Source organism: Pseudonaja textilis, chromosome 9, assembly GCF_049901715.1.
Source record: "Pseudonaja textilis isolate UNSWEBS1 chromosome 9, rPseTex1.2, whole genome shotgun sequence".
Lineage (NCBI taxonomy): Eukaryota > Metazoa > Chordata > Lepidosauria > Squamata > Elapidae > Pseudonaja > Pseudonaja textilis.
Window position 1 is genome coordinate 5,031,438 of NC_141998.1, and position 12,375 is coordinate 5,043,812.

At 42.6% G+C, this 12,375-nt stretch overlaps 1 protein-coding gene across 1 annotated transcript in view; it reads right to left on the minus strand.

Moving 5' to 3' along the window:
* The window catches only part of SORBS3 (sorbin and SH3 domain containing 3), an 80,872-nt gene that overhangs the window by 50,934 nt on the left and 17,563 nt on the right, over positions 1-12,375 (minus strand). Inside the window, 3 exon segments of the mRNA XM_087938666.1 lie at positions 684-932; positions 2,673-2,698; positions 2,701-2,779. Coding sequence (XP_087794792.1) covers positions 684-932; positions 2,673-2,698; positions 2,701-2,716 — 291 coding nt within the window. The 5' untranslated portion in view covers positions 2,717-2,779.

Genomic DNA, 12,375 nt, shown 5'->3' on the forward strand with positions numbered 1-12,375 from the left:
AAAGTCACCAGTAAATTAAATGGAACTGGGTACTAAAGTACAGTTCAAGCAAATTCTCTGAATTTATCAGAGCCCAGCTCAATCGATATCTCAGGTTTGTTGTCGGGAAAATAAAGGAGTGCTTTTGTACAACTTTACTTCCCAGAAATTAGGCCATGAATCTCAGAGTTAAACAGAACAACAGCAACAAAAAAATCATTTACAGAAAATAATTTGGTTGAGCTAAACCAGAGGTCTCCAAACTTGGCAACTTTAAGACTTGTGGACTTCAACTCCCAGAATTCTCCAGCCAGCACAGCTGGCTGGAGAATTCTGGGAGTTGAAGTCCACAAGTCTTAAAGTTGCCAAGTTTGGGGACCGCTGAGCTAAACAAATAAAACCGGCCTGTTACTGGGAGGAGATGGTGAGATGACAAATGTATGTGATGACAATCACACAAATGAGGTGATTTTTTTACCCACTTGCATCAGGTTTCACGACATTATTACATAACCATGGCAATGGTAAGATGACGTACACCATCATTTTGGCATAGTCACAGCTTGTTTGGAACACCTGAGCACGAATGCCGGGCTGTTAAGCCCCATTCATGGCCTGACCTTCTTGGAGAACGAGCCATCTCTACGAGTAACTCCTAAGCCCCCAATCTTCCTGTCGGCTCGGCTCAAGGAAAGCAGACTCACTCTGTAATACTTGGTGTTCCATTTACTCTGCGGAGTAGACGTGGCCCGTGGAGAGGTGAGACTCCGGCTACGGACAGACGGGCTCTTCTGGAGGTGTGAGGGGATAAAGTCATCCAGCCTAAGACCCAGAGCTTCCATGGAGACCCCGGCTCTCGAGTGATGTGGGAGAGATGCGAAACTGGATCCTCTCGAGGCAAATGAAGGATGTTCTCCAACATCCTGAAAAAGCTGCCCAGCAGGTGGCAAACCCTGAAAGAAATGGGGGGCAGGGGGGAGGAAGAAAGAAGTTCAAGATTTTTGATCAGATAGATAGATAGATAGATAGATAGATAGAGATAGATAGATAGATAGATAGATAGATAGATAGATAGATAGATGATAGATAGATAGATAGATGATAGATGATAGATAGATAGATAGATGATAGATGATAGATGATAGATGATAGATAGATGATAGATGATAGATAGATGATAGATGATGGATGATCGACGATAGATAGATGATAGATGACAGATGACAGATATAGATAGTTGATAGATGGATGATAGATGATAGATAGATAGATAGATAGATAGATGATAGATAGATAGATAGATAGATAGATAGATAGATGATAGATGATTGATAGATAAATAGATAGATAGATAATAGATAGATAATAGATAGATAGATAGATGATAGATAGATAGATAATAGATAAATAATAGATAGATAGATGATAGATGATAGATAGATAGATAAATGATAGATAGATAGATAGATAGATAGATAGATAGATAGATAGATAGATAGATAGATAGATAGAATTCTTTATTGGCCAAGTGTGATTGGTCTTGGTCCAAATTCTCTCAGTATACATAAAAAGAAAAGATACATTCGTCAAGAGTCAAGAATCATCAGGTACAGCACTTAATGATAGTCATACGTTACAACAAGCAATCAAATCATACTAGGAAACAGTCCATATAAATTGTAAGGATACAAGCAACAAAGTTACGGTCATATAATCACAAGTGGGAGGGGATGGGTGATAAGGAGTGATGGGAAGATTAATAGTCGTAGTAGTGCAGACTGGAACTTCTTCAGCTTCAATCACAATAATACACCGGCAAACAACCGATACAAACTCAAGGTAAACCGCTCCAAACTCGATTGCAGAAAATACGGACTTCAGCCCCAGAGGGGTCAACGCCTGGAACACTCTACCCAACTCCGTTGTTACAGCCTCAACCCCTCGCAGCTTCAACCTCAAACTGTCTACCGTAGACCTCACCCCATTCCTAAGAGGTCCTTAAAGGGGGTGTGCATAAGCACACCAGCATGTCTACGTCCCTGTCTTACTGTCCCCATTTATCTGTACTTATTCCCTTTGTTCTTGTTTATGGTCATACCTATACTTGTTATCTTGTACATATTTGACAAACAAATAATAAAAAAAATTGGAAACTATTGATGTCGAGGTGGTATTTTTGTTTTGTATCCCAGGATTCTCTCTGTTGTCATTCTAGATCTCCTGGTTACAACTAGAAGGACTTTCTCACGCTCTGCTGCTGACCTTTTGTTTGGGAATGCCCCAGATTCTAACGGGGATTTCCTGTGAGCAGAGAAATGGTGGTTTGTTGATCATTTAGTCCTTATTTCGTAGGCTCTTCCTGGACATCATGAACAAGCAGTACCAGGGCTTCCAACCTGACCACGCCTTTGTTTTGGAGGTCAAATCATCCCAAACACATCATCATTCCTTCCATGGGAAGTTGAGAATGGAATGCCTACTTTTGACTCTGGACATGCCTGTCTAGAAGGGCCCATGCGAGATTATGGCAGTGCCCACTATTTGTCATAAGCCTCAATGGCTCCTCTGGGATCTATATCTCACATCCCTGATATCAGCTCAGAAAATATTTCCTGTTATTTTTTAAGAATCACAATGCATTATGCAACATCAACACTAATAATCTCATGGTAATTTGAAGCATAGAAACTCACGTTTGGGGGACGAAGCATCCCGGATCGGAGTTGTCAACCACCATCAAAATTTGTCCGATGCTAAACTTTCACCTTGAGCAGGAGGATCAGCTGAGGGTTGTTTACTCCTGAGTGAACAGAGAACAAACCTGTTGTACGAAAAGGGCTTGGAACTGCATTAGGAGGTCATCCTCTCTGCACTCCTGAGTTAGAACATCCTCTTCCCTAACTCTGAAGGACCTCCCACCCAAAAAACCATAGTATGTGAAGTTGTTCATATAGCAAATATAGAACATGGTACATCATAGACTAGCAGAGTTGGAAGGGATCTTGAAGGTCTTCCAATCTGCTCAAGAAGGAGATCCTATACCAGAGGTCTCCAAACTTGACAACTTCAAGATTTGTGGACTTCAACTCAAAGAATTCTTATGCTGGCTGGAGAATTCTGCGAGTTGAAGTCCACAAGTCTTAAAGATGAGAATTCTGGGAATTAAAGTTCACAAGTCTTAAAATTGCCAAGTTTGGGGACCCCTGTCCAGGGGTGGGATTCTACCAGTTCGCACCTATTCTCTAGAACCGGTTGTTAACATTCTAAGCAGTTTGGAGAACCGGCTGTTAGAAGAAATTACTGGGCTAATCCTGTAAGGAAGGCAGGAAGGAAACATTCTGGTGTTGCTTACAGAAACTGCCTCTCCGTTAAACCTTATTACATTCTTGGCAGGACTAGACTTCCTGTCTCAGGAATGTCTCTGGAGTTTTTCCCCTCCTTTGCTGGTACTTTGCTTGTGTGGAGTGACCATTCAAAGATACAATGGCACTGAAAAAAGTGACTGATGACCATTTTTCACACTTACGACTGTTGCAGCATCCCCACAGGCATGAGAGGCCAGGCGAGGAGATGTGTGCCTCGATGTGACTGATGTTGAGTTGGCCACGCCCAGCCAGTCATATGACCACCAAGCCACGCCCAGCCAGTCACATGACCACCTAAGCCACGCCCACCACCTAAGCCACGCCCACAGAACTAGGTTGTTAAAATTTTTAGAATCCCACCCCTGCCTCTGTCCTATACCATTCAGGACAAATGGTTGTGCAATCTCTTTTTGAAAGCCTCCAGTGATGGAGACCCACAACTTCTGCAGGCAAGGCATACCACATTTCTTCTTATTTTTAGGTTGATCTCCATTTAGTGTCTCTTCTACCCGTTACTTCTTCTCCTGCTTTGGTGCTTTGGAGAATAAGTTGACTCACTTTTCTCTGGGACACACCCTGAGATCCTGGAAGGCTGCTATGATATCACCCCGAGTCCTCAGGAATATCAAAAGGATACCAAGAATCCCACCCCTGCTCTGCTTTGTTTATTTGACACTCAGGGACAGAAGCTGGACGAGTCTCTCTCTCCCTTCCTCTGTTTCGTGTAATTACTCTTCAGTTTCTAGCCAACTTTCCGGCACATCACAATAATGAATCATTACTACTAGCACTTAAAGGAACCGTCGTGTTAGTTACCCCTGTCAAAATCTTCACAGAACTGTGCTACAACTCTTTGTATTTTTATATATAGAAATAGAATAACAGAGTTGGAAGGGACCTTGGAGGTCTTCTAGACCAACCCCATGCTGAGGCAGGAAACCCGACACCACTTCAGACAAAATGTTATCCAATATCTTTTAAAAACCTTCCGGTATTGGAGCAGCCACATTGTCTGGAGGTAAGTTGTTCCACTATATAAGGGGTCCCCAAACTTGGCAACTTTAAGACTTGTGGACTTCCAGAATTCTCTATGCTGGCTGGAGAATTCTGGGAGTTGAAGTCCACAAGTTGCCAAGTTTGGGGACCCCTGAACTATATGATGGTTGTTGCATCCAAGCATTTCTTTTAAAAGCAGGGCTGATATAATGAAACACGAATTAGCCAACCTCATTTAGCTTAATGCCTTCGGTGAGCTGAGCCAGCTATTGGTTTGCACCTCAGCTTGTCATCCAAGGAGAGACCAAAAAATGGGTTAAATCCATACGCCACGGTGGTTAGCTTCAAAACAAATACATGCACCAAGATGGAGCCACCCCAGTCCCCATAAGGTCCTTGTCACCACCCATCTCACCTCAGATGGCCAGTGCGAATGAAGATGTCCCAGATAAGGGCTGGTTTGAGCTGCAGGATGAATAGCCAGGATACACACTATAGTCTTTGCAAAGCGTTGCTTCTCTCGGATCCAGGGACTTACTGGAGCAGAGCATCTCAGCTATTCTCGGTTTCTGACACTGATGGGCACTGGGCAAACAAAGCTCCTTTTCTACTGTTGGTCCCGTGCCCAGTCTGCCAGCACTTCCAGGATGGAAGCAGGGACTGACTTTTGTTGCAACAGTGACCACGCAAATCATTCGATATTAATAATTCAGCCCCAAACAAGACGCTTACAGTTTGCTGGAGTGCGTGCCCAGATTCTTGTGAGGGTGTCAAGAGAATTGGCACGGTGGGACAGGAAGAAGAAGCCAAAGTTTACGAGAGTGGGAGAGACACGCATCACGGAGAGTTAACAACTTGACGTGGGCGGACGCAGATGGAGGAAATGGAGGGGGTTGTAGCTCGGTGGTAGAACTCACGGCTGATGTGTTGGGACACGTGGAATACTGCAACCCATTTTGGTCACTATACTACTTAAGAGATGTTGAGACCTTGGAAAAAGTTTGGAGAAGACCAGCTAGGATGATCAAAGGCTTGGAGACTAAAAAATATGAAGAACGGCTGCAGGTTTTGGGGTTGGCTAGCTTTTCTAAAGAAAAAAAGAATGAGGGGTGACATGATAGCAGTATTCCAGTATTTGAGAGGCTGCCACAAAGAAGAAGGGATCAAGCTATTCTCCAAAGCACTGGAGGGCAGGACAAGAAATAATGGATGGAAACTAATCAAGGAGAGAAGCAACTTAGAACGAAGGAGAAATGTCCTAACAGTGAGGACAATTAAGCAGTGGGACAGCTTGCCTTTAGACGTTGTGGGCGCTCCGTCACTGGAGGTTTTTAAGAAAAGAGTAGACCCGTGATGGCGAACCTATGGCACGCGAGGCACAGATGGCACACAGCTATGTGTGCCAGCACGTGAGTGAGGCAAACTTACCTCACTGCGTATGCGTGTGCCTCACAGCTGATTTTCAGCCAGTTTGAGGCATTTTTCGGTCTCCCAGAGGCTTGAGGAAGGCTTCTGCAGGTTTTTCAGGACGAAAACTAGGCCCGTTTCGTCACTTCATGTTTTTCTGGAAATACCGGAAGTGATGAAACGGGCCTAATTTTCATCCTGAAAAGACTGCAGAAGCCTTCCTAAAGCCTCTGGGAGGCCGAAAAAGGCCTTAAACCTGCCAAAAATGAGCTGTGAGGCACAGTGGAGGTAAGGGGGCAGCGGGGTGTGTGTGTGTGTGGGGATTGCCCATGCATGCGTGGGGGAGGCGCGCATTGCCTTCAGGGTGCTGGCACGCAAGTATGAGGATGCAAGCGCGTGCACAATTTTTGGCACAGGAGCCCAAAAAGGTTAGCCACCACTAAGGTTAGACAGTCACATATCTGAAATGGTATAGCTCTATTCTACTCTAACTTAACAGATTCAATCTGCAGCACCTCCAAGTAGGGCTGAGAAATCCAAGACGTAGAACCAGCTGTTGGCTGAAACTATCCAGGAGAGAACAAAACTAAGGAAGGTTTGTTCCAGACAATATATGGGTAGTCCCGGGGGTGGGATTCAAAATTTTTAACAACTGATTCTGTGGGCATGGCTTTGGTGGTGGGTGGGACTTGGTGGTCATGTGACTGGGTGGGCGTGGCTTGGTGGCCATGTTATTGGCTGGGGGTGGCCAACTCAATATCACTCACATCGAGGCACGCATCTCCTCGGCTGGCCTCTCATGATTGTGGGGATGCTGCAACAGTCGTAAGTGTGAAAAACGGTCATAAGTCACTTTTTTCAGTGCCATTGTAACTTTGAATGGTCACTCCACACAAGCAAAGGACCAGCAAAGGAGGGCGGAAAAAAAACTCCAGAGAAGTTCCGGAGAACCAAGAATGCCAAGAATGTAATCAGGCTTAACGGAGAGGCAGTTTCTGTAAGCAACACCAGAATGTTTCCTTCCTGCCTTCCTTACAGGATTAGGACAGTAATTTCTTCTAACAACCGGTTCTCCAAACTGCTTAGAATGTTAACAACTGGTTCTACCGAATAGGTGCAAACCTGTAGAATCCCACCCCAGGTAGTCTTCAACTTACGACAGTTCATTTAGTGACCATTCCAAGCAACAACGGCACTGAAAAAAATGACTTAGGACTGTTTTTTTCAGAGTTAGGAACTTCGTAGCATGCCCATGATCATGTGATCAAAATTCAGGCAATTGACAACTGACTCAGATTTATGACGGTTGCACTGCCCCGGGGGTGTGTGTGTCATGCAATCCCCTTGTGCGATCTTCTGACAAGCCAAGTCAATGGGAGGAAGCCAGATTCACTTCACAACCAGGTTGACTAGCTTATCAACTGCAGTGATTCACTTAACAACGGAGGCAAAGAAAGATTGTAAAATGGGGCAAAGCTTGCTTAACAAATGTCTCACTGAACACCAGAAATGTTGGGCTCAATTGTAAGTCATAATTCGAGGACTACCTGTAGTGGATTAGAAAGATTTGTGTCTAATTCAGCATATAGGTAAGTCCTCACTTTACAACCATACTGTTCTGACCCAAACCCTTTTCCAATAAGACAAACAATAACCAAAGGGAACAGAAACCTTTTAATGATTCTTACGAATCCCCGGTTAAAAGGCTGCTGCAAACTAATTAACTTTGATAAGCACAAGCCTCGACAAAACCGTACGAGACTGCCAAGAATCACAGATAAGAAATATTTCACAACACAAGAGTCTTCAAATACTAAATTAAAATACTGTAATGTTCACAAGGCTGCGTTTCAAACGTCTTTGCTTCCTGCAAAGAACGTCCGATTCACAGCTGGCTTTTATCTTCTTGAAGGAGGGGCCATTACCTTGCAGCCTTACTCCCAAGTCGCCCGTGCTGTTGCAGCTGCTCTTTCTTGCGAGCAGCCCTGCACGCATGCGCACTTGGCACAGGCTCCTCGGGAATCTCCTCATTGCTGCTTTCAGCTCCCACAATCTCTGAAGGCAGCAGTCCACTCCCTGATGGTCCTGGCCCCTCATCCGAGTCCTGCTCTCCTCAGCCATCCGCACCTGCTGCCGGCTAACCACAACACATACGTTTAGTAATTGTTTGAAGTTACAGCGGCACTGAAAAAAATGAATTACAATCTGTCTTTGCACTGACAATTGTTATAAGTATCCCCATGGTCACATGATCAAAATTCAGACACTTGGCAACTGGTATTTACAATGGCTGCACCATCCTGGTGTTAAACAAAGTCAATGGGACAAGCCAGACTGGCTTAACGACCACAGAATTCACTTAACAACCACGTTAAAAAAGAAAAAACAGCTGTAGCTCATAGAACAACCGCTTTGCTTAGCAGCCTACATTATGTTGTAAATTGAGTACTGTCTGTAATGCAGCTTGTTAAAAACCTGTTCTGGATAGAAACCAGAGTAATACAATATTGCAGAAAGAGGATGGAATAGAATAAAATATGGAATAGCAAATGGAATGTGGAATGGAATGGAACAGAACAGAAGATGGAATAGAAAGGGAACGAATAGAAAATAGAATGCAGAATACAGAAAGAATAGAGTAGAGTGGAGTAGAGTAATATAAATACAATACAATACAATACAATACAATACAATACAATGCAACACAACAAACACAATACAATAGGAGCTGTAAGGGACCTTTGAGGTCTTCTAGTCCAGCCCCCTTCTCAAGCATGACAACCTATACCATTTCAGATAAGTGACTGTCTAGTCTCTTCTCCAAAACCTCCAGTGATGGAGTGTTCAGTGACTAATTTAGAGCTTCGTAGCAATTAAGCCTTTGTTGCAAACAAGTTCTTTGTTCAACATTTATTTATTTATAAGACAGCGTACAAAAGCTCATAGACCCACATGTGTTCTTTCCCCTCTCCCCACTGCAGCTGCGGATCAAAGACCCCCTTAAAATGGCTCAAATGCCATTTGGAAAACAACAAAGAATTAAAATTACTAAGTATGTAGGGCTCTGACCACTGTAAATCAGAAAACATTCTGGTTTTTGAGAATCTATTTGAGGTTGCCCATAAGAATTAATCACTTTATTCCTCTTTTAAAATCACACCCATGTGCTGTAACTTTATATGAATTTTGCTAAAATCTATGGTTGCAAATAAATGTTTCAAAATTAAAATAATCCAGTCAAGATTCCCCAAAAGCTGAAGAACACAACTAAATACCAGGTTTGGTAGAAATGTACTACGTATTCTGCCTAGGCGACACGCAGCAGAACTCTGCATTTAAAAGAAAACAATTCAAGGTAACTCAACATTTCTGTATCTGGAAAAAGCTTATCTTTATAATAGCGTGAAATTTAAAAAAAAATGACAGAATTTTTGTTTATTTATGGCTTAATTCTTGCATAAGACACAATAGATCTAAACACTAAGTAATTGAAGTGGTTCTTCCGTTTACGATGCATTGGATGGAGCCTGTCCATCACAGTTGTAAGTTGGGACAGTTGTAAAATGGGATTGGTCGCATTTTATGACCTTTTTCTTTTTTTTGCAGTGGTCTTTAAATAAACATGGTGGTTGTTCAGTCAATGAATGGTTTTCTATGGGAGTGATTTTCCAAAAAGCCATAAGTAAATTCCAATGTTTGTCAAAATTGTCGTAAAATGAAGTCACATAACTATGGGATAAACGACTTTAAATCAACGCAGCCCAGTTGCCAAATGCTGCAAATTCTGTCACATGACCGAAGGAGGAGCCCTTCGTAATTCCAAATCTGGGTTGTAAGTAATCCCAAAGTAGGTTCATCAGAAGAGTAAATAAGCCGAGGGCCACCTGTATGGCACAATATCCTAAGGAAAAACCAAACCAATCACATTGTAGCCGAGTATGTACCCAAACCCAGCCGAAAAGTTTTGCAAAGAATATCACCAAGCATGACATGTATTTAAACTAAATTATCCTCCAAGCCTAACATTTTTCTTATGTGACCCAAAATAGAATATATTATTTTGTTCTTGCCAATTAGATTGGAGAGTGCAGACGACATATTGTCTGTAGAATTACTCAAAGACCAAATGAAGACTTCCCCCCCTCCATGCCAGTAAAGCCATTATTAGAAGGTCAACTGAATGAAATAAGGCCACAATTGACATGAATTCCAGAGGGAAAGAGACCAGTCAATCAACTATAGCAAAAAGAAAGTTTTGAAATACTAGCAAATATGTCACAAAACCGGCTTTTACAGCACTCAAAAGCTAAAAACCTAATAAGTATGTTATTTCCTAAGATGCCACAAACCTGAATCCTGATCCTTTGGCAGAATTAAAAACGTTATTATTAGTAGTAAATTTATAAAGGTTCATAAAAATACAGAAGAAGTGTGATACCTCTGCAAGAAGAAAATTAGAATTTAAATGCACAGTGAATTTGAAAGGAGCAAAAAAAGAAGAAAGCCAGAAAAAGTCAACTAGATGTTTGAGACATTAATTTTTAAATCTAGAAATAAAACGTATGGAGCATTGTTAAATATTGTTTTCATCCTTCTTCCTGCCATTTCCCCATCTTAAAAAGTACCTTTTCACAGAAGTTGCCCCTTGCTATATGGAAGGGAAAATAACACAGAATATAGAACAAAATAATGGGAAGGGACAACCCCTTGCAAGAGAGCCTGCGTCATTGTAGACAAATGGCTGTCCAGTCTCTTCTTGAAAACCTCCAGTGATGAAGCACCCACAATTTTAAGCCTTTTAAGCCTTTATACCAGGGGCCTTCAAACTTGACAGCTTTCAGACTTACAGTATAATACCAGATCTTTTCGTTCATCGGATCTGCTGGCCCTTTCTCTTCCCCATAAATGGAAATATGGGAGCCAGTTTGGTCTAGCGCAGGGGTCTTCAACCTTGATAGTTTGAAGGCTTGTGGACTTCAACTCCCAGAATTCCTCCTTCAGTCGTGTTAGCTCAGGAATTCTGGAAGTTGAAGCCAATAACTTGCCTAGTTTGAAGACCCTTGCTTTATACTGATTAATTGTTCTCACCGTCAGGAAATGTAACCTTAGTTCCAGGTTGGTTCTTTAATTATCTTGCACTCATTCTTGTTCTGCCCTCTCTTTGGAGAGAAAATCAACCCTCCCTTCTCTGTGACAGCCCCTCAAATACTGGAAAAGAAAGCCATAATATCACCCTTAGTCCTTCTCTTTGTTTGACTAAACTTACCTAGTTCCCTTAACTGTTCATTATATGATTTAGCCTTCAGATCCGTTATCATCTTTGTTGCTCTTCTCTGCACTCTTTCTAGATTGCATTTGGTATCCCCGTTTTCTCTGCAAGAGCCAATCATATCTTCTGAAGAAGGAAATTTCATGCAGAAAAACTACACGTAAACAAACCTTAATCCCATTTCTAAATTCAATTTTTTCTCTCTATAAAGCTACCTCTTTTTTTTTTTTTTATAGGAGGAGAGCCCACGTCTCTTTGCCAAGGGCGTGTTTCTCACCCTTGGCAAAGATATCTGGAGACCACATGTTCAGTTCAGAAAACTGCACTAAGTGATAAACATCAGTTGGTGGTGAAGCCGTTTTTCCCCCGGTGTCTTCTTGCCCCCATCTTTTTTTCCAACTTTTCCAGCCTTGCTCTTTTTAAAACGCTATCTGGTCCACCTTTCTCTCCTGCTGCTTCTAACTTCTTTCCACAAACATTCTTAGACGAAAGGCTGAACATCTGACACCCAAATGGGTGGAGATGTTTACAACTGTAAGAGGCAGAAATGCCTTGGCTGTAGTTAAAACAGCTTGAACCCATTGCAGTCCTCACCAGCTCAAGGTTGACTCAGCCTTCCATCCGCCAGAGGTCGGTAAAATGAGGACCAAAATTGTTGGGGGCATGAGGCTGACTCTATAAACTGCTTAGAGAGGGCTGAAAAGCAGTATATAAGTCTAAGTGCTATTGCTATTGTCCTTCATTCCTTCCTTCCTTCCTTCCTTCCTTCCTTCCTTCCTTCCTTCCTTCCTTTCGTTCCTTCCTTTCCTTCCTTCCTTCCCTCTACACACTGCCAGCAGTTCGATCCTGACTGACTCAAGGTTGACTCACCCTTCCATCCTTCCGAGGTCAGTAAAATGAGGGGCCAGATTTTGGGGGGCCAGAGGCTGACTCTGGAAAAGCACTGTGAGCGATATACTATAAATCTAAGTGCTATTCCTATTGTTATTTGTGGCTCTTTAATTTGCAAGAGCAAAACAACCTTCTCTCTTCCATAAGATCTGAAGTCTAACATCCATAGAAGCCACCTAGTTAGGGAAGACTGTCCTAATCTATTTACTATAATTGTGAAAAAGAGAGACCTGCTCTAGTAAACATACAAAGACTAAACCATGGTCAGAAAGAAATGCCATGAAATGGTTGGGAAAGAATGGAATGGATGGAAATGAATCAAGGAGAGATTCAGCCTAGAAACGTGATGGCGGACCTATGGCACATGTGCCACAGGTGGCATGCAGAGCCATTTGTGCCAGCACGCGAGCTGCAGGCAAACTTACCTCACTGCGCATGCGCGTGCCTCACAGCGGATTTTCTGCCAGT